This window comes from Bison bison, unplaced genomic scaffold (genome assembly GCF_000754665.1).
Source record: "Bison bison bison isolate TAMUID 2011002044 unplaced genomic scaffold, Bison_UMD1.0 scf7180017864053, whole genome shotgun sequence".
Lineage (NCBI taxonomy): Eukaryota > Metazoa > Chordata > Mammalia > Artiodactyla > Bovidae > Bison > Bison bison.
The window spans coordinates 4,608,082-4,628,651 of record NW_011494625.1 but is presented as its reverse complement, the minus strand read 5'-3'; the positions used below and the strand labels follow the sequence as shown (position 1 = coordinate 4,628,651).

Sequence of the window (20,570 nt, the reverse complement as noted above, 5' to 3'; positions counted from 1 at the left end):
TTGTCTTATCTGCCTTTTGTTGCAGAAAACTACTTTCCTCAGGCAAGTTTTTCCTAACTGAGCACCTGAGTAAGAGGCTCTACTGTCCTGAGCTCTTCCTTCCCCTTCTTCTCCTGGAGCACACGTGAGCCCCCTCCCCGTCTGTCGCCTGGAAAGACGCAGTGCCAACAGCATACGATGCTCACCACTAGGGGCTTCCCCCTCGGCTCAGCTGGTAAAGAGTCCGCCTGCAATGCGGGAGACCTGGGCTCGATCCCTGGGTTGGGAAGATCCCCTGGAGAAGGGAAAGTTACCCAGTCCTGTATTCTGGCCTGGAGAATTCCACGGACTATACAGTCCATGGGGTTGCAGAGAGTTGGACACGACTGGGCGACTTTCACTTTCACTTCACTGGGGAATAAATCACCTGTTGGGTCTGTCTGTCCCCCGATCCTGGTGCTATCCTGCTCAACTTCACCATCAATGTGAAACCCCAGCTGTGACTAGGGGATGACTCCTCCTGACCTCCTCCACTCCAATAACCTCCACCTCCTTGCACTCCAGTCCCTCACACGGCTATCCCCTGGAGCTTTTCCACAGTAAATCTCCAGCTCTAAGAATCTATCCCCTGACCGCAACCTCTCACTGTTCCAGCCCTTCCCGGCCTTCCTCCACTCACACTGGCCTGCTTTATGTTCTGGAGATCTGCAGATCCTTGACACCCTACTCTCTCTAGGCCAACAACCTATTCTTTGTCCAAAACCCTCTGTTCCCATGTAAATCAATCCTTCTCTCACACACACCAAGTAACTTTCCTTTGGCTACAGAAGTGTGTATAGCCTACTGCAAGCAGATGTCCATCGACAGCTTCCGACTCCAGCAGGTAGGCTCTCTGCTAGTTCTCGGCGTCTCTCCCACACTCACACTGCCAGCACCTTCCTCAGGCCTGCACTGCTCTCTGCCCCCATTCAATCCCGACCTTCTCCACTCGAGGTCCCCTGGGATCTGACCCCACTGCCTCTCCAGCCACCCCAACCTCCCTGTCAGCCTTCTCAGAACACCGAGCGCCTTACACGTCCCCAGGCACACCAGCAGTCAAAAAAGCACAGGCTGCAGCTGCAGGCTCAGGTTCTAGTTTTAGCATTTTGCGACCGTGGGCAGTCCTGTGACACCTCTGAGGCTAGGCTTCCTCTTCTCTGAACTGAAGCCACAGCTGGCCTCTCCTGGCACAGCGCTGGGCACCTGGCCCTCTCCCAGAGTCAGCTTCTCCCATGGCGCGGCCACTTGTGCCCCTTGCACGGCCTGCCCTGCCCTGAGCATCCTTTTCTCCATCTTGCCAGTTTCACCTGCCCAACAACTGACCTCTTCTTATAAAACAGTTGATTTAATGTCATTTTAAGGAAGCTTTCAATGAAAACTTGCTTCCTCCTTCTGCCCCACTAGACTGAGTAAAGTGTTTCCATTCTGGCCCGATACAGACTGTGAATAATGTAAGGATAAAGGACCACATTTTGTCCACTTCTGTATTTCCTAGCACAGATTCTGCTCATATGAGACACTTATGAATTGTTCAGCTGAAGTCGAACCATAAAGTAGTAATGCCTCAACACTGTTATCTGAAAGGCCACGATTTTCTTACCATTGTGATGCATGAGCGCCCCATGGTCGACTTTCTTTTTCATGTCGTAAATGTGAATGGTTTCATCTTTGCTCCCTGTGACTACAAAGCGGCTGTTGACAGCCACCGCTGATAAGGAGGCAGTGTGGGCGTGGTGGGTGAAGTCGGCCACAGGAGCCCATCTCTGCTGTAGGGAAAAGCACATGGTCAGTGAGCGCCACGGTCACATCACAGCTCCCTACAGAGAGGTACGTGGCTTCATGATCCATGAAAACTGAATGGATTCTACGAACGGAGAAAAGACAGGACAGATTCACAGAATTGAATAAAGAAGAGACAGTAAGAGAAGGGGAAGGCAACACTGAGCACCATGACTTTAAACACAATTACGAAGACTGGACTGGGGCTTCCCAAGTGACTCAGCAGTAAAGAATCCACCTGCCAATGCAGGAGATGTGGGTTTAATCCCTGGGTCGGGAAGATCTCCTAGAGGAGTAAATGGCAATCCACTCCAGTGTTCTTGCCTGGAAAATCCATGGACAGAGGAGCCTGGCAGGCTACAGTCCACGGGGTCACAAAAAAAAAGACACGACTGAGCGACTGAGCACATTTACGGACGAAGATTGGGCTACAGGGACTTTAAAATCTCATCCAATCCCTAACTCCTCAGCAGGTTTACTTATCTGTGAGCCTCCATACCGTTCATTCACTCAAATGTCCAAATTTTGATTTGAATTTATTCACTCAAACACTGAATGACTATTATGTGCTTGGCACCATTTGACACAGTGAACGAAACACACAGAGCAGTGAACAAGAGAAACAAAAGCACGTATTCCAACGGAGCGTCATTCTGTAGGAGTAACAAGATAGTATGATATCACACAGAGCACGTATCTATATAACAAGACCTATAAAGAAAAATAAATAGTATTTGCATTAATATCAATATAAGCTCTGGAGAATGACCAATAATGAGGTCTCAAGACCTCTACACTTGCTGCGATGTAACTCTCAGATTGAACGAATGTGATTTGCTCAGTGCAAAGAATGACTGCTGAATACACACACATATCCTGCCTCCCATAAAAGGACATACATCATGAAGTATTAGCAAAATGAATAAACCAAGGAAGAAATAAATTCACCAAATTTGTTCAAATACACTTAGGAAGTGTTACAAATTAATTCCTAAAAAACGACAGCAAAACAGTCCTTCTGTCAATCAGGACAGAACAGCCCTCTTTTGAGTAAAGGTGCAACATTCCTGAGGGGCTGCTGTGGCCATAAATCAGAGAATAACCTTTGTCTGTACATCTTACAGAAGGAACATTCATCATCGGGGCTACTGCCTGAATAGCTTTAGAGGCAGTACTAGGTAATAGTTAAGAGCTTTGAGAGAGAGGGGAGGGAGGCTCAAGAAAGAAAGGATATTCATGTAACTATGGCTGACTTGCGGTCTTGTAGGGTAAGATCCAACACAATGTACAGCAATCTTCCTCCAATTAAAAAATAAATTAAAAAAAGAGCTTCAAGCATCGGAGACAGCTTGAAAGGTGAGTCCCAGGTCAGCCAATTATTAGCTCAGTGGCCTTGAACAAGCAGCTTAACCCATCTCAACTTCTGGATTCTCATCTGTAAAAGGGGGACAACTGCATCTGCCTCAGAGGGTTGCTGTGAGGATGACTACGTGTCTGCAACATGGAAAGCGCCATTATTACAAACAATAACACCATCAGTAGCGTCATCTTCTGAGTGTTCAGACCACGTCACCTTTCAACCAGAGGCAGATGAATAACCAGAGTACACAACAAAATAAACAAAAGCAATTTAACTAAGCTACATACTTCCAATTTTCTGGTTAACTCAAAACTGACACCACAACATCTTCATAAAGAAGTACTCAATAATTTCTAGGAAATTATCTAAGGAAGTCCTTTAGAGGGAAAACACAGTACTGGGCTAAAAATTAGATCTTATTTCTAGTAGGAAATTTCTGGGTATTTCCTAACTACCTGTTTGAGCACTCCCAATTTACTTAACTTTTATATTACTACACGTAGTAAAATACTGAACATTTTTGGTAGTCTTGAGTCTCGTCAGACTCTGCAACCCCGTTTTCTGTAACAGGACAAGCTCCAGGGGGGTCTGTAGGCAAGAATACTGGAGCGGATGGCCATTTCCTTCTCCAGCGGATCTTCCTGCACAAGAGACTGAACTCTCGTCTCCTGCACTGGCAGGCGGATTCTCTATCACTGAGCCACCAGAGAAGCCCACAATACTTACCATACTTTGTTGTAACCTTTTCTCTAGGTTACTTGCCTTCCTCATCATCTCCCTACATGGTTAAGCTCTCCAATGCAGAATCCATACGTGTGGCTTCTTCGCACCTTCACTGCAAGTAATGGCCCCCACTAGAAGGGCCCAATAATTAACTGGTGTCGTTTTACCAACGAAGCGTTTACCTGAATCCAGCGCGAATAATTTGCTAAAATTCCAGGACAAAAACTCAGGGAAAGAGCGAACTGTTCTTTCAACTTATAGGAACGACTCTTAAATTCATAACCGACGGCCCACAGGCCCGTTTGCAGAAACGCAAACTTGCTTTGTGCGCCGTAGTCACGACGTTCACTACAAAAGCCAGATGCCACGTCTTACTAAATGCCTTCTCCATGCTTCAAACGGCTAAGTATATTCTTAGTATATGTTCTAAGAATATTCTACGTGTATATTCTAAGTATACTCTAAGTCTCAAGTTTCATTCATCGATGAAACCCTAACACAGCAGACAATGTGGTCCTCTGAGGTGCTGTTTACCTAGGCCGCTGGGAACCAGGCCTGACGCCCCGCCTCCCCACCACCCGCGGTCCCTGCGCGCGCGGGCTCTCACCTCGCGGTGGCCGTCGCCCTCGGGCTCAGGGTGTACAGCGAATCCAAAAAGGACCTGCTCGTAGCATCCAGCAACCACCTCCATCCAGCGGCGAACGCGTCTCCTCCTCAGCGAACCTGACGCGGCGCAGGGCGGAAGTGACGAAAGCGGATGCGACGGGAAGGAGGGTCCTTCCCGGTCGGCGCTCAAGTTACGTCAGGTCCGTGGGGCTGCCTTTTAGATGCCTGCATCCATAATGGAGGTGGGGGGGAGGGGCGGGTGGTTTCCGGCGGGTCAGACGGAATTTCTAGACGATCAGGCGGAATTTCCAAGGAGGGAATAAGGAGGGACGCCCCTTGACGAGGTTGCTCATTTCAAGGAGGGAAAAAAACCTGGGGGCCAGCAAGCATTTTCGAGGGAGCCTTGCGCTAGGCGCTTCCGAGGCGAGTGGACTAGACAGCCTCTACGGAGGCCCCCCGTTTCCGGGGCGTCTACGGAAGGGGCGGGCACTTCCGGTCAGGGCGGGAGTCGGAGAGCGCGCCCGGCGCAGCCGCGAGACGTGTGTCTGTGGATTTCGGGCTGCGATGGCGAGTAGGGAGTTATGTCTCCTACTTGTGGTGGAAGCCGTTTCTCGCGCTCATTCTCTGTAACTGGAGGAGGAGGGGTGACCTTTAGGGTTCGCCTTGATCGAAGGGGTCCGGTTCCCGCGCTCCCGCCCGGGCCGCATAATCTCGCCCAGCACCTTTTCTTCCTTCTTGGTTATGGCTTGACGAACCCTTAAGGACTCGTCGGCCAACGTTGTGGCACATTCCTGAGAAGGACAAGGACCCTTTACCCGAGGGGAGTAAAGACAGTACTTGGAGGATGACGGGTCTAGTCATCCTTGGTGAGTTTCCGGAAGGGAATCTCCTTTAATTTCTTTTCACCACCTTTCCCGAGTTAGCTGCAAAGTCAAACGGTAATAAAAGCCAGTATGAGTTGCTCAGTCGTGTCCGACTCTGTCCCGTCTCCTGTGTCCATGGGATTCTCCAGGCAAGAATACTGCAGTGGGTAACCTTTCCCTACTCCAGGGAATCTCCCGACCCAGGGATCTAACCCAGGTCTCCCGCAATGCAGGCGGATTCTTTACCAGCCGAGCCACAAAGGAAGCCCAAGAATACTGCAGTGGGTAGCCTTTCCCTACTCCAGGGGATCTTCCCAACCCAGGGCTCGAACCCGGGTCTCCTGCCTTGCAGGAGTTACTGTTACTGTCTTGAGCCGCAATGAAAGCAAAGATAGTCGTAGTTTAGATTTGAGATTTTCGTGAAATACAAAGATTCAGAGATGTGTCAGAAAGGACAGCTTCGTACAGACTTCCAACAGAGTAAATATCGGAGCGTAAATGACGCTTACTCCTTGGAAAGAAAGTTATGACCAACCTAGATAGCATATTCAAAAGCAGAGACATTACTTTGCCAACAAAGGTTCGTCTAGTCAAGGCTATGGTTTTTCCTGTGGTCATGTATGGATGTGAGAGTTGGACTGTGAAGAAGGCTGAGCGCCGAAGAATTGATGCTTTTGAACTGTGATGTTGGAGAAGACTCTTGAGAGTCCCTTGGACTGCAAGGAGATCCAACCAATCCATTCTGAAGGAGATCAGCCCTGGGATTTCTTTGGAAGGAAGGATGCTAAAGCTGAAACTCCAGTTCTTTGGCCACCTCATGCGAAGAGTTGACTCATTGGAAAAGACTGATGCTGGGAGGGATTGGGGGAAGGAGGAGAAGGGGACGACAGAGGATGAGATGGTTGGATGGCATCACTGACTTAATGGACGTGGGTTTGAGTGAACTCCGGGAGATGGTGATGGACAGGGAGGCCTGGCGTGCTGTGATTCATGGGGTCGCAAAGAGTTGGACACGACTGAAGCTCCCTGCCGGTGAATATGACTATGGGAGGTTGAAACATACGTTGCTGCGACTTTTGTCAACTCACCCCCATCCCTTTTAGACTGTAGTACAGGCCTGTAGCGCTTAGCCTCTTGTCTCTGAGGACGTTTGTTCACCGATGTTCTGAATCGTCATTACGTGTTTAACTCGGATTTGTTTTAATCGATGCTGGTTTGGGTCTTGTACAAATGAGGTTATTTTGGTTGTCATTTCAGCACAAGGAAAGCCTTCTGCGCGCTTTGGTGTCTGTACATGTTGGGACTCCTCAGGCACTGAAATACTGAAGTCCAGCTCATTCTCAGTCGCTTGAAAACTGTGCTCACTGTTGGACAGTACTGGCACAGGTGAGAAAGATTGCAGGTTCATTTCCAGACCCTCCAAGTAACGTGTCACACAAAATCTTTTCTTTCCCAATGTTAGGTGTATATTATACTGCACTCTGTTATAGTGTGCAATCCCATTATGTCTTGGGCTTCCCTGGTAGCTCAGTTGGTAAAGAATCCACCTGCAGTGCGGGAGACCCGGGTTCGCTACCTGGGTTGGGAAAATGCTCTAGAGAAGGGAAAGGCCACCCACTCCAGTATTCTGACCTGGAGAATTACGTGGACAGTCCATGGGGTCTCAAAGAGTTGGACATGACTGAGCCACTTTTACTTTCACCATTATGTCTAAGAAAGGCATAGTCTTTAATTGAAAAATATTTTATTGCTGAAAAGTCCTATCACTTGAGGCTTAACAAGTCCTAGTAGTAACGTCAGAGGTCACTGATCACCATACAAAATAGACTAATAATGATCAAGTTTGAAATATTCTAAGAATTACCAAAATATGACAGAGGGACCCAAAGGAATCAAATGCTGTTGGGAAGAGGTGCTGATAGCCTTGCTCCGTGCAGGGTTGCCAGAAACTTTGATTTGTGTTTTTTAAAAAAGCTGGATCTATAAAGGACAATAAATTGAAGTACAAAAAAAAAAAGGAGATACAGCTGTAATTCCTTCACTTTGCTAGTTATGTTATTATGTTAGTCCCAAATTGTTTTACTTTTTAAATTCTTTTTTTGTATCTTGCTTGTTTTTCTGGTGGCTCTTCTATCAAAGAACCACTAAATCAGAGGCATGTGAATTGCTGTATGGGTGTCCCCTGGGCATGGGATGAAGTAAGGAGGACATTTCTTGAAGTCTAATTTTCTTTTTAAATACATGACTCTTTGCATATCTTTATTTAGGGGGAAGTGGTAGTCTCTCATGCAAAAAGAAAAGGAACACTGAATAAAATTGTTTCAAAATCATGTGCTCTATGTATTTTGTTGCTTCAGGAATCCCCCTGGTGCCCCGCCTCATTACCCCAGTGAAATTTCAAATGCTGTTTGTAAAGAATTAGCATTCATTTGAAATTAATTTTAACATGTCATGATAACAGGGTAATTATCATAGTCAGCATCTATTACTATGCTTGTCAATTACAATCTGGTACATGGATTGTCACACTTTTACCTGCTTAAGTATCAGTCACATTTTATTTTTAATTAAGTTTTATTGGAGTGAAGTACGGTAAAGTCACATTTTAGAGAAGAGCCTTGTGGCTTAAGAAAGTCTTCTGCTCCAACCTGGAGACGTTTAGAATAGCGTGAAAACCGCAGTGCACGTGACATAAGCGTAAAATGGTTTTTCCTCCTCTTATTTTTTTAATTGTAAAAAGTTAGTGGAGCTAGGCATAGAGCTTAGAAGACCTTGGAGCATCTGGTCCTGGGGCTCCTAACGTGGGAGAATTGATGGATAAGTTTTGGGACTTGTGAATGCCCTGAAATTATACGCAGAATTGTATGCGTTCGTTTATGGAAGAGAGCATTCGTAGGATTTCATCACATTTTCAAAAAGATTAATGCCTCTAAAGCTAAAATACTCTAATCTGGTCTGAGGATATAAATGGAGAAGTCGGTCCAAAACTCTCCCACAACCACACAGCTCGGCAGCAGGAGACCGTGGTGTTGCTGCTCCTTTCACTTCTCCTTGGGCTCCAGTGTTGTCTCTTAACGAAGAAGAAAAGTGGTTTTTCTCTGTCTAAAGAAAAACACACAATGCAATATACACCTACTCAAGTGGATTCAAACAGCATACTTCCTGCCAAGCCGTGTGTTCTCTTTCCAAACACAGGGTGGCAAAAGCCATTCAGTCTCATTCTCAGAAAACTGCAATTGCCAAGAAACCACCAACCCTTGCACGATAGGGCTTATTAACTCTAAAGCACAATGGGGTTTCTAGTTTTGTGATTATATTATTGATAGAAAAGCTTTTTGCGCTTGAGCCAGGCATTGATTTATTCATTCATTCAACCAGTGTTTAGTAAGCACTTGGCTTTGTTTGGTTTGCTAAAGAAAAAAAGCCAGTCTTTGTTTTGCGGGGTGGGTGAGGGTGGTTAGAAGGTCGATATACTGAGCTAAAAGCAGGATACTGTGGAGAGAAATTGGCCTTGTTAAAAATCTCATGTGAGTCTAATGCTGCACTGTTACGCTCCTTTCACAGTGTCATAGGTAGCAAGTCTGTTAAATTTGAGGACTACAGAGAGTGCGTGTGCTTGTATTCTCAGAGGACTTTGATCTCCTCTGCATGTAGAGCTCAGGGAGACAGAAAGTGGGCTACTTTCCCTAGACCCAGACCTGAAAGAAATTGTTTCACCTGCTTCATGAGAATAATCAGGTGAACTATGGGAGGTTTGCATTTGAGACTTTTGGAGATCAAAGCAATATTTGTGAACTCTTCCTTGTCACCATCATCTAAAATTCTGCCTGAATGTCCATCTTCGTCTCTGGAGTCTTGCTCATAGCATCTGGCCCCCGCCATCTTCCTGGGTGGGTGCAACATGCCTTATAGACTTCCTCGCAAATCCCACCCTCCTTACCACCATATCACCAAGGGTCAGCTCCCACATTCCTTTCCCACTACAGCTCCATCTCTCACTCATAGAAAACATTTTCATTGTCTAAAAAAGTCCCAAAATAAGAGAAGGAAAAAAGATAATGCTTTTCTGAAAGAATCTTAACTGATAACATGAAGTTTGATTTCTAAGCTGCTACAATATTTAAGAATAGTTTTTTTCTTAAAAATTCAATAAACTGTGAATACAGCAAAAAAAAAAAGAAGCAGGCTCCCAGATAACAGAGAACAAACCAGTATTACAGTGTGTGTTGGGTGGGGTCGGGGGGCAGGGGAGGCACAAACTGTTGGGTTAAGATTGGCTCAAGGGTGTATTGTACAACATGGAATATAGCTCTAATAGCTGTTAATGGAAAATAACCTTCAAAATGGTATTAAACATTTTAGGAAATTACTATTTTTTAATGTTTCTTTCAGTTTTCCACTCCTCACCGCCAATTCTCGTTAACTATGCCCGTTGCTGCTGTGCTCTGCTCAGCTGTATCTGAATCTTTGCAGCCCCATGGACTGTCGTCCCCCAGACTCCTCCATCCATGGGATTCTCCAGGCAAGAATACTGGAGTGGGTAGCTGTCAGGAAGCATTTAACAGGAGGCTTCCTGTATGCTGTTTTGGATCTGTCAGGAATTCTCTGTTCCTTATTAATTCCTGAATATTCAGGAATTAGGAGAGGCAAGCCTCTCCCAGGGGGCTGAGGAATCCAGGCATTTCCTTCCTTAGTTTTTCTATACGTTAATAAGTACCCTCTTCCTTTTTATGAACCATATGGTAAAAGTGATTATTTACAACTCTCTCTCTCTTTAATATGGATCGCCTATGTTTTTTAAGTCTGGAGTTTTAATCTTTATCTTTGCTGAGAATAACTACAGTATATATGCCCACACCATGTTGATTAAAACACCTTTGCTCCATCGGAGCTTTGGTCCCCGTGTCTTGCTTGCTTTCTCTCTCTCTCAGGCTGTTTCTTTGGAGTGCAGAGGCTCTCTAGTTCACTTTACTGCCCTGGCTTCTAAGACCCTCTGTAGAAGGCGCTCTGTGCCTTCACCCCATCGAGAGGGCGCCTGAGGCCTCCATGAACAGAGCAAGCCCCGTGCAGGGGCTTTATTGGCTTTCTGCGTAAACCAAGGAATATCAGCCTCTTTCTCTATCCTTTACTTTCTTATCGGCTGACTCCGGACCACCAGGTTCCGGTCCATTAAAGGACCTCAACAAGTGGTGCCCAGAACAGGAGCTTGGTATACATATGCAGATTCGGACGGATGGAGTGACCCCAGGGCCCACTGAGGCCGGTAAGTACTAAGAGATAGGTAAAACGGCTGGAAAGCCCCATCACTTTGGGACTTAATGAAACGTATGCTGATTTTTTAGCTAGATTACAAACTGCTATTTCGCGTACTGTAATTGGAGAAGAAGCCAAAAGGCAACTAGAGAAATTACTTACTTATGAAAATGCAAATCAGGAATGTCAAAAAGCTATAGCTCCATTTCGTGAGACAGGGACTATTACTATTTGAAGGCTTGTCGCAATCTAGGATTAGAAACTCAAAAGATGCAAATGATAGCTGAAACAGTGGTTGCTGCCTTAAGAAAGGGAAATGAAGGATGCTTTACATTTGGAAATAAGAACCATTTAAAAAGGGACTGCTCTAAGAAAGCTAAAAAATATATATATATAAAAATTAAAAAACCTCCAAAAATCTGTCCTCGCTGCTATAGAGGACTGCATTGGGCCCAAGATTGTAAATCTAAATTTGACATTAAAGGGAAACCTATTCCGAGAAACTCCAAACGGGACCCACCCAGGTCCCCTTCAACAAAAACCTGGGGCAAATTCCATCTTTTCCCTCAAACCCTCAACATCAGGAAGTGCTGCTGTTGATATACCAGCTTTGTTTTTAGATAATATGAAGCTCTATTTAAATTAAAATTCACGTGAACTGAAAAATATTTAATAATATATTTATTTAAATATAAATGTAATTTGAATATAATTGCTAATCTAATTAAGACATGTCTTAAGTCATCAACATTATATAATACTTTTATTATGCCTAGGTTTAAGGTAAACTAAATTTGTCAACAAAAAGGTAACTATATATATATATAAATGAGATAAAAACTTTTAGATAAACTCTTAAAATAATTACTTTTTAATAGAATAATCTATTATTATAATCTAAAATAATCTCTTAGGATTGGTATAACTTAAATTTCTAGAGCTGTACTGAACTAAATAATACAAGTTTATTAAATAACTAGGTCATTTCCAAATAAAATAAGATTTTAAAACATTAATTACTAAACATTAACTTCCTCTTACAAAAAGTGTTTCTTACATAAAAACTAGAGATTTCAAACTATTAATATATAATGTATAATATATATATAATGAATATATATATCATAATATGATACAATTAATATACTCACCAATCTATAAAATGCTAATATACAAGACACTTCATAGTTGCTAAAAAAGGTAAGAGATGCTTTTAATAAAAAGATATATGACAAACTCAGATATACATTCCACATTTTTCCTAGAGGCCACTGCTCATTTAACAAACAATACAATTATTAAAATAACTTGAAAGAATGACAAGCCTACTTGGACAGAGCAGTGTGGCCCCTCAGGAAAGAGAAATTACAGGCGGCTAAGGAACTTATAGATACACAACTAGAATTAAAGCATATTGAGGAATCTTGTTCTCCTTGGAACTCTCCTATTTTTGTTATAAAAAAGAAATCTAACAAATGGCGTCTCCTAACAGGCCTCTACCCATCACACAAGGTATTAAGCCTCGCGGTTTACAACCTAATGCTTTTATTTGGGCCACACCTCTTCGCGGTGAGGCTACACAAAACATTATAACTCACTTACTAGCTTGTTTTACAGTAATGGAAACTCCTAGTTCCATAAAAACAGACAATGGCCCTGCCCATATTTGTAGAGACTTTAAACAATTTTTACAGGATTTTTCTATTAAACATATTACAGGTATTCCTTATAACCCACAGGCACAAGACAGAGTCAAACACATCACACACTAAAGTTACAAATACAAAAAATTTTAAAAGGGGGAATACACAAGGTGCGCTACTGTCTTATCTAAAGCAGACTTTACTAGATTCCAACATAAGATATTTTCTAAACCTATAACTATCGTTAATACAGCTTTATTTGTTTAAAAATTTTTTTAACCTCTTCAGAAGATTCAACCCAAGGGGGGCCCCAGCATTCAAAATGGAGATGAAACAACAAGACCCCCAGGAAGAAGAAATTCTGATACGGGCTATGTCTGCTCTAAAGATCTCCAGAAAGCACCGCCCTCAGCGGCATCACCCCTATTATCTCCCCACTTGGGGACAAATAAAAACCCTTACTAATCGAGCTGAAAATTTGGTCTCTCAATAGGGATTGCCTGGGAATCCTGAATACATTCTGGCAATGCTCAGTCTTTTGGCCTGTACCACCACCCCCCTCCCCCCCCCCCCCCTGCTCAAGCTCAACTAATCCCCAACCCACCTCTGTTACAGGTGGTCGAATGAGCAGAGAGAGGACCAGTCGTTTCAGCTAATGACTACATATGCCCCCTCCCTAGTACGTGAAGGAGCCATCACACCCTGGGGAGGAAGGAAAACTAATTAACATTTCTTTAGGCTATGAAGTCTTTTCCCTGTTCAAGGGCCCAGCAGTACTACGCATAAACAACAAACTTGGGTTTTTGTCCTGCCTCCAAAAGAAGCCCTTCCAACGTAGCTTGGGTTATTTACTGTGAACCATGTTTACACTACTGAAAAGTTAGCTGCTAAGTCGCTTCAGTCGTATCCAACTGTGCGACCCCATAGACGGCAGCCCACCAGGCTCTCTGTCCCTGGGATTCTCCAGGCAAGAACACTGGAGTGGGTTGCCATTTCCTTCTCCAATGCCTGAAAGTGAAAAGTGAAAGTGAAGTCGCTCAGTCATGTCCAACTCTTAGCGACCCCATGGACTGCAGCCTACCAGGCCCCTCCATCCATGGGATTTTCTAGGCAAGAGCACTGGAGTGGGTTGCCATTGCCTTCTCCGCTGAAACGTTAGGGAAAGAACAAAAAACATTATGTAAAAGGTTACTTATGAAACATTACCATGACAAAGGATTTCTTGGCTGGCTTAATGGTGGAATGGCACTCCCCCCGCCCTCCTTGAACTGCCCTGGATAAACACATTGAGCCTGAACAATGGGACATTTGGAAACTTGCTGCGAACACCGAAAAACACCGAAAAATTTGGAACTTGGACCGGACATTTCACAGAGACCTGTCGTGGTCATAGTAACTATCTCTTTTGCTGTAATCGGTCATACTTTATACAAGCCCATGTCCCACTCCCTTTTGTTATAGCTATAGGAAGTTCACAATTTAGTAAGACTTTACGTTCCATAACTTGTATTAATTGCAAACTATATACTTGTCTTGCTATTGCTACTGCTAAGTCACTTCAGTTGTGTCCAACTCTGTGCAACCCCATAGATGGCAGCCCACCAGGCTTCCCCGTCCCTGGGATTATCCAGGCAAGAACACTGGAGTGCGTTGCCATTTCCTTCTCCAATACTTAACTCCTCTATTTATTTTAGCTACTCAATTTTGTGTTGTGCCTGTTCAATTCAATCATAGTGCCTACAACCGGGTACAAATCAAATTTCATTTACAAAATATACATGATAATGCCTCTCTGAATGTACATTTACTGCGAAAAGGAAATCTTTAAAACTTTTTCTAAAAATCTGCCCTCTTCCCCTAATTTGGAAACTTTAGCTGAACAAATTATCCGGCTAGACCCACGAAGATGGTTTCAAAGTATTACCACTATCGGGTCTGGAACTGTAACTTTGGTGATTGTCTTGATAATTATATTTGTTGTTTACCGTCGCCTTTCTATAAGGTTGGTTAATGCTAACCAAACTCATTGGGTCTGGACGTTTGTTTTTTTTTAAGAGTATAATAAAATAGGGGGAATTGTCAGGAAGCATTTAACAGGAGGCTCCCTGTGTGCTGTTTTGGATCTGTCAGGAATTCTCTGTTCCTTATTAATTCCTGAATATTCAGGAATTGAGAGGCAAGCCTCTGGGTGGGGGGTTGGGGGGGCGGGGGTGGTGGCGGGGGTGGTGCTGAGGAATCCAGGCATTTCCTTCGTTAGTTTTTCAATAGTTGATAAGTACCCTCTTCCTTTTTATGAACCATATGGTAAAAGTGATTATTTACAACTCTCTCTTTAATATGGATCGCCTATGTTTTGTAAGTCTGGAATTTTAATCTTTATCTTTGCTGAGAATAACTACAGTATGTATGCCCACACCATGTTGATTAAAACACCTTTGCTCCATCAGAGCTTTGGTCCCCATGTCTTGCTTTCTCTCTCCCTCTCTCTCCCTCTGTCTCCCAGGCTATTTCTTTGGAGCACAGACGCTCTCTGAGTTCACTTTCCTGCTTGGGTGTCTAACACCTTGCGAAGGTGCTCTGCGCCGTCACCCCATCGAGAGGGCGCCTGAGGCCTCCGTGAACAGAGGAAGCCCCAGGCTTTCTGTGTAAACCAAGGAATATCAGCCTCTTTCTCTTTCCATTACTTTCTTATTGGTCAACTCTGGACCACCAGGTTCCGGTCCATTAAAAGACCTCAACAGGTAGCCATTTCCTTCTCCAGGGGATCTTCCCAACCCACGGATTGAACCTATATCTTTGGCATTACAGGCAGATTCTTTAGCCCTGAGCCATCATGGAAGCCCCGACAATTATTTTTAATTTCAGGCAATTTACAGCAGTGGCTTAAACGAGATTTCTTTCTTAAGACAAAGGCTTTTAGAGGCAGGTTGGTCCAGTGCTGGAACAGGGAGTCTCCAGTCATCAGGGACCCTGACCTGTTTGCTCTTTAAGATCCTGTGTTTGGTTGTGTGACTTCCCCTTTGATATCACTCATAGGCCAGGAGAGATGCAGAGGTCTTTTGGTTTCATCCATCACATCTGTAATCTCAGCTCTCGACCTGTGAGAAGGGCAGAAAACGACAGCAACAAACACCTTCCAGCTAAGCAGACTCCCTCTGCCCACGAAGCTTTCCTCAGCCCCCTTGTGATGGTGCTATTTACATCTTATTAGCTCGACTTTGGCCACCTGGCCACAAGGCACATTGCTACTTCGAAATAAAATCTAGGTTCTATTATTAAGGAAGAAAAGGAAACTGGATATTGGGTGGCCCCTAAGTGTGTGTGCACAGCTGCTAATCAATAACATCTCCCTTGAACACACAGGGAAATCAAATTACTAGAGTATCAGCTCCACTGTGGCACCAATGCCAGGCACCTGCGTTGTGTATAGGAGGGGCTCAGTAAATGATGGGTGAATGGTTGAACGATTAGAATTCATCATGATGATTATTTTTCACATTACAGGTAAATAGAAACTACATTAAACATTTGAATGGGGCTTCCAAGGTGGCCCTAGTGGTAAAGAATCCACCTGCCAGGAGACATAACAGACTTGGGTTCGATTCCTAGGTCAGGAAAATCCCCTGGAGGAAGGCATGGCAATGCATTCCAGTTTTGCCTGAAGAATTCCATGGACAGAGGAGCCTGGTGGGCTACAGCCCAGAGGGTCACAAAGAGTCAGACACAACTGAAGCGATCTTAGCATGCACACAAGCATTTGAATAGTGGGCTCGTTATTAACAAGTTAACTAGTTATTAACAAGCCATTTCCATTAACAAGGAAATGGCCAGGCCCTATGTGTCCCTGTTTAGACTCAAAAGTTATTTTCTTAGGTTTTGACATTTTGTGTAGACTTGTTGCTCAAAGTGCGTGGAAACTGGCAGAACCTCAGGCTCCCCTCCAGATAGAATTCAAACCCACATTGTAAACACACTCAGGTAATTTGAATGGGCCTTAAAGTTTAGGAAGCAGTTTGTTGTGCTTTAAAAAAACTACTAACTTACAGAGATATTTCTTTGAAAATTTTTCCATAGTTGCATTAAGCTATGGGTGTGTGTGTGAGATAGCACCACTTCTGTGGTTAGGGTGTGTGTGAGAGAGAGAGAGCACTTCTTCCCACCAGCTGGTTAGCGGCGGGGGGAGGGTGTGTGTGTGTGTGTGTGTGTGTGTGTGTGTGTGTGAGAGAGAGACAGCACTTCTGTGGTTGGCGGGGGTGTGTGTGTTGGTTAGGGGTGTGTGTGTGTTGATTAGGGGTGTGTGTGTGTTGGTTAGGGGGTGTGTGTGTGAGATAGCACTTCTGTGGTTGGCGGGGGTGTGTGTGAGAGAGAGAGAGCACTTCTTCCCGCCAGCTGGTTAGGATGCTGATTTCAGCCTGCAGTGGGCGTTTGAAGGAAAGTCCACTGGACGCTGATTCCAGTGGTCATTCTTTGCAGATAACTGAGGAGAGAAACAGCAAGTTGTAGTCTTTGTCTTAAGCTTTTAATGATTAAAAGTGACTCCCTTACACATTATTGTGTGGGGGCTGGAGACTTCTGTGTGCTTCGTAGTTGCCCACCACACACTCCCTTTCTGCCCCAACCTCCCCTTTCTGACAGCTTCCCAGGATCTGACAGTTGGGGGAGGAGGCAGGCAGCTCAAAGCCCACCCCACAGTTTGCAGGGGCTCCTCCAGGTGACTCCAATACACTCCTGCCTGTCTGCACCCACTCCTTAACCCACCTGAAAGTCAAGGAGTTAATTACCTGGCAGGAATGATCACTGCAGGTATTTCTGAGGCAGCTGGTAGTGCTATTAGTGGGCTTGAGAGGGTTTAGACCAGGGGCTGGGATCTTTGATGCGGGGGTTAGAACTGTGGATTCCCAGTCCTTTTATCAAGGGTCTGGATAAATGACTGGACAGGAGAGTTTTGCAGGTTTGGGCTCAACTCAACAGGATACTTATTACTGGTATTGGCAAAGGTGCGCCAATTTTTCCTGTTCTGAATGAAAAGGCTGATAGTGTTCTGTTTTGTAACACAGTTTGGCAATTGACAAACTACCGCTTTGGAAATAGGTGTTCTTAGTGAAAGCGGACACCCTCCTTACTTGGAGAAAGAAGAATCGAGTCCTAGGGCTTTGAGCGATTCTGCCTTGGCTGTTGATGTCCTTTCCCTCTTCTCCCCGCTGCTCTTAGAGTGAAGCCAGACTTCCCATCCTGCCAGCCTCACCCCTTCGGCAGCCGGTACGAGCAACAGCAGGGCGGTTACCCTCCTGGCTACAGCTCTGGCCGCGGGGCGGGTGGAAATGGACCCAACCTTTATTCTGCGTGTGAGACCTCTGGACACCCCTCTGAGACTTCGCTTCCACCCAAGGTATCTCTCCCTGGCATAGATACTGCGTTGGGCGCGTGTCCGGTATGGGGACATCTTTTTCCTTTCTCCATGCCCTGGAGAAATCCCCTTGAATTTCCCTCAGCCTGGATTCTGCTCCCTGATATGTGTGTGTGCTGTGTGCTTAGTCACTCAGTCGTGTCCGACTCCTTCTGACCCCATGGACTGTAGCCCGCCATGCTCCTCTGTCCATGGGATTCTCCAGGCAAGAATACTGGAGTGGGTAGTCATTCCTGTCTCCAGGGGATCTTCCCGACCCAGGGATCGAGCCCAGGTGTCCTGCGTAGTGGGCAGATTCTGTACTGCTGAGCCACCGGTGCCTGTAGAGAGGAATGGTAATAACTTACACTGCCCCTAGAGAGCCCATGGAGTCTGGAGTAACTAACCAAGATCTGTTTGGGGGGTGCTTCCTCACCTGAGAAGATGATGGATTGGTTTACTTTCCTGTCGCCTCTGCGTTTCCTCAGCAGCTACCGTCTGGTCCTTAGCTGAGCCACGGGGTTGGGATGGGATTGGAAGGCCTCGAGGGATATGTGCCCATGGAGACTTTGCAGATTGTCACCTGGAAGGAAGGGCAGAGCTCCAGGTGCAGGTCTGGGTGCAGGGATTGTGGAGTCTGATGCCAGGGTCCTTGCGGTCTGGTTCCTGCCCTCCAGACCCCAGGGGGCCACTTAGATCCCTGAAACTTCAGAGAAGGCAGGTGCCTTTGACCAGTGCTCCTCCTGTGTGAGTTTTCTTCTATGGGCTCAGCTCACCTGTTGCATAATTGTAGTATTTTGTCATTTAAAGTCTCTTTTAATCAAAATTCAAAATAAAATTTGATCAAAAGGGATTTTAGTGTTGTAGATACTATTTTTGAGAGCTAAATTCTTCCAGGAAAGTGTCAATAGCAACCCTTTAAGTAAAAAAAAATTTTTAAACATACTGATTTTCATTGTAGGAAACCACATCTCTAGCTGAAAACCAAGATGAAGATTCACTAGAAGGTAACAGAAGCCTTATGTTTAGTTGAAAACAAAACTAGCCCTTTTCCCAGGTCCCTCATTCACTGAGCTGGCTATAAACGGAGAGATCCTACCAGAAAGTTCCAACGTAGGTCTCCCTCCCTCAGTTTCTGAATTAATTGTTATAAACCATTTCTTCGTTTCTATCATTCTGTTAACTGAACAGATGAAGCAGCACGTTTATTTTTTAGAACCCTGTCTTAGGGATCTGGTCCTGGCTCAGTCCTTGGGGTCATATCCACCCAGGTCCTCAAGCTAGAAACTCAAGACTCGCCCCCCACCCTTCCTCTCTCTTCTGCTCCAAGTTGAATGCATTTCCAAGTACTGTCCATTCGTTTCCAAATTCTCTCTTAATTCTGTCCATTTTCTCCATTTCTCCCACCATCTACTCATTGAATCCAGTAGCACTGCTCTTGTAGCTTCAGTTTCTATTTTTAAAGTCTTATCAAAAGGAAACACACCATTTAAAAAACTAACATTAAATATCTGCACTATTTCCTGCTGATGTTTTTTAAAAGCTCTAGTTTTAAGCCATTTCTAATATGTGTCCTGTAAAACTCTATTTTTCTCCCCTATGTATTATTGGCTTGTGCAGATCCAAATCTCCACTTGAATATTGAGGAACTCAACAAAGAATTTATGGTGAAAAGTGAAGAGCTCTACCAATCTCTCATGAATAGCCACTGGCAGCCTCTCGATACGGTATACTCAGAAATCCCAGACAAGACCCCCCAAGAGCAAGATGCTGATTAAGCTACCAACTATCATATTCATTGTGTCTTATTTTGTTTTTGTTTAAAAAGTTCTCGCAGGAAGGCACTGGATTGTGTGTATAAATACAGATTCTTGAGGGAGTGTAATGTAAATAAACGTTGCCAGCACGTTCACTTCTGGGAGTGTGTTGTATTACATGGGTGCCAGCAGAGGTCACGTCCAGCTTCCTTGGTGGTTCTGGGAAAGAATCCACCTGCCAGTGCAGGAGACTCAAGTTCCATCCCTGGGTCCGGAAGATCCCCTGGAGAAGGAGATGGCAACCCACTCTTGCCTGGAGAATCCTGTGGACAGAGCAGCCTGGCGGGCTGTAGTCCATGGGGTCACAGAGAGTCGGACAAGAGTTAGCAACTGAACAGTAACGACAAAGAGAGGCCACAGAACTATCAAGTTAGACCAGGCTGCACTGCAAGGCGTTTGAAAATAGGTGTCCTAAAACAACATTGTAAATCAACTATATTTCAATTGTAAATCAGCTATAAAACAACATTGTAGATCAACTATATAAAACTATATTTAAAAAAAAGGTAATAGATTTAATATGACATGTGCCTGATCTAAACTGATGGTGGCATTAGCTACTCTGATACACTGAATGATTTGCTGCTTTCTTCTGTTCACAAATGGCCATGTCCCTGGTGGCTTAGATGGTAAAGTGTCTGCCTACAATGCGGGAGACCTGGGTTCAATCGGGAAGATCTCCTGGAGAAGGAAATGGCAACCTACTCCAGTAGTCTTGCCTGGAAAATCCCATGGACAGAGGAGTGTGGTAGGCTATACTCCATGGGGTCGCAAAGAGTCGGACACGACTGAGCGACATCACTCACTCACTCTGTTCACAAACGGCCATGTCCCTGGTGGCTCAGATGGTAAAGTGTCTGCCTACAATGCGGGAGACCTGGGTTCAATCCCTGGGTCATCGCAAACAGTCCGGAGATGACTGAGCGACTTCACTTTCACTTTCACTTTCTGTTCACAAACAGTGCAAGCCTTCTTGCCTGCATCTGGTGTAGAAAAATGCAGATTAGAACGAGATGTTTGATCTCCATCGCCAGACCCTCAGGCTCTCTTACAAGAGCACTAGATGATAGAAGACAGTGGAGCTCACCTGTCACAGTTGAGTCCTCAGCATGGAAAGAGTGT

The 20,570-nt window shown here is 44.8% G+C and overlaps 1 protein-coding gene and 1 long non-coding RNA gene across 2 annotated transcripts in view; one reads left to right on the top strand and one right to left on the bottom strand.

The window, feature by feature from the left end:
* Window positions 1–4,638, bottom strand: part of PAK1IP1 (PAK1 interacting protein 1) — an 11,988-nt gene extending 7,350 nt beyond the window's left edge. Inside the window, exons 1-2 of the mRNA XM_010835856.1 lie at window positions 4,488–4,638; window positions 1,619–1,781 (exon numbers count right to left, since the gene is read on the bottom strand). Coding sequence (XP_010834158.1) covers window positions 1,619–1,781; window positions 4,488–4,571 — 247 coding nt within the window. The 5' untranslated portion in view covers window positions 4,572–4,638. The remainder of the gene's footprint in view (window positions 1–1,618; window positions 1,782–4,487) is intronic.
* A 330-nt stretch (window positions 4,639–4,968) lies between these two features.
* Window positions 4,969–19,543, top strand: LOC104985616. Its single transcript, XR_824933.1, has 5 exons — window positions 4,969–5,352; window positions 6,607–6,735; window positions 17,457–17,634; window positions 18,593–18,638; window positions 19,252–19,543. It is a non-coding gene; the product is annotated as an uncharacterized LOC104985616 (long non-coding RNA).
* Window positions 19,544–20,570: the final 1,027 nt, after the last annotated feature.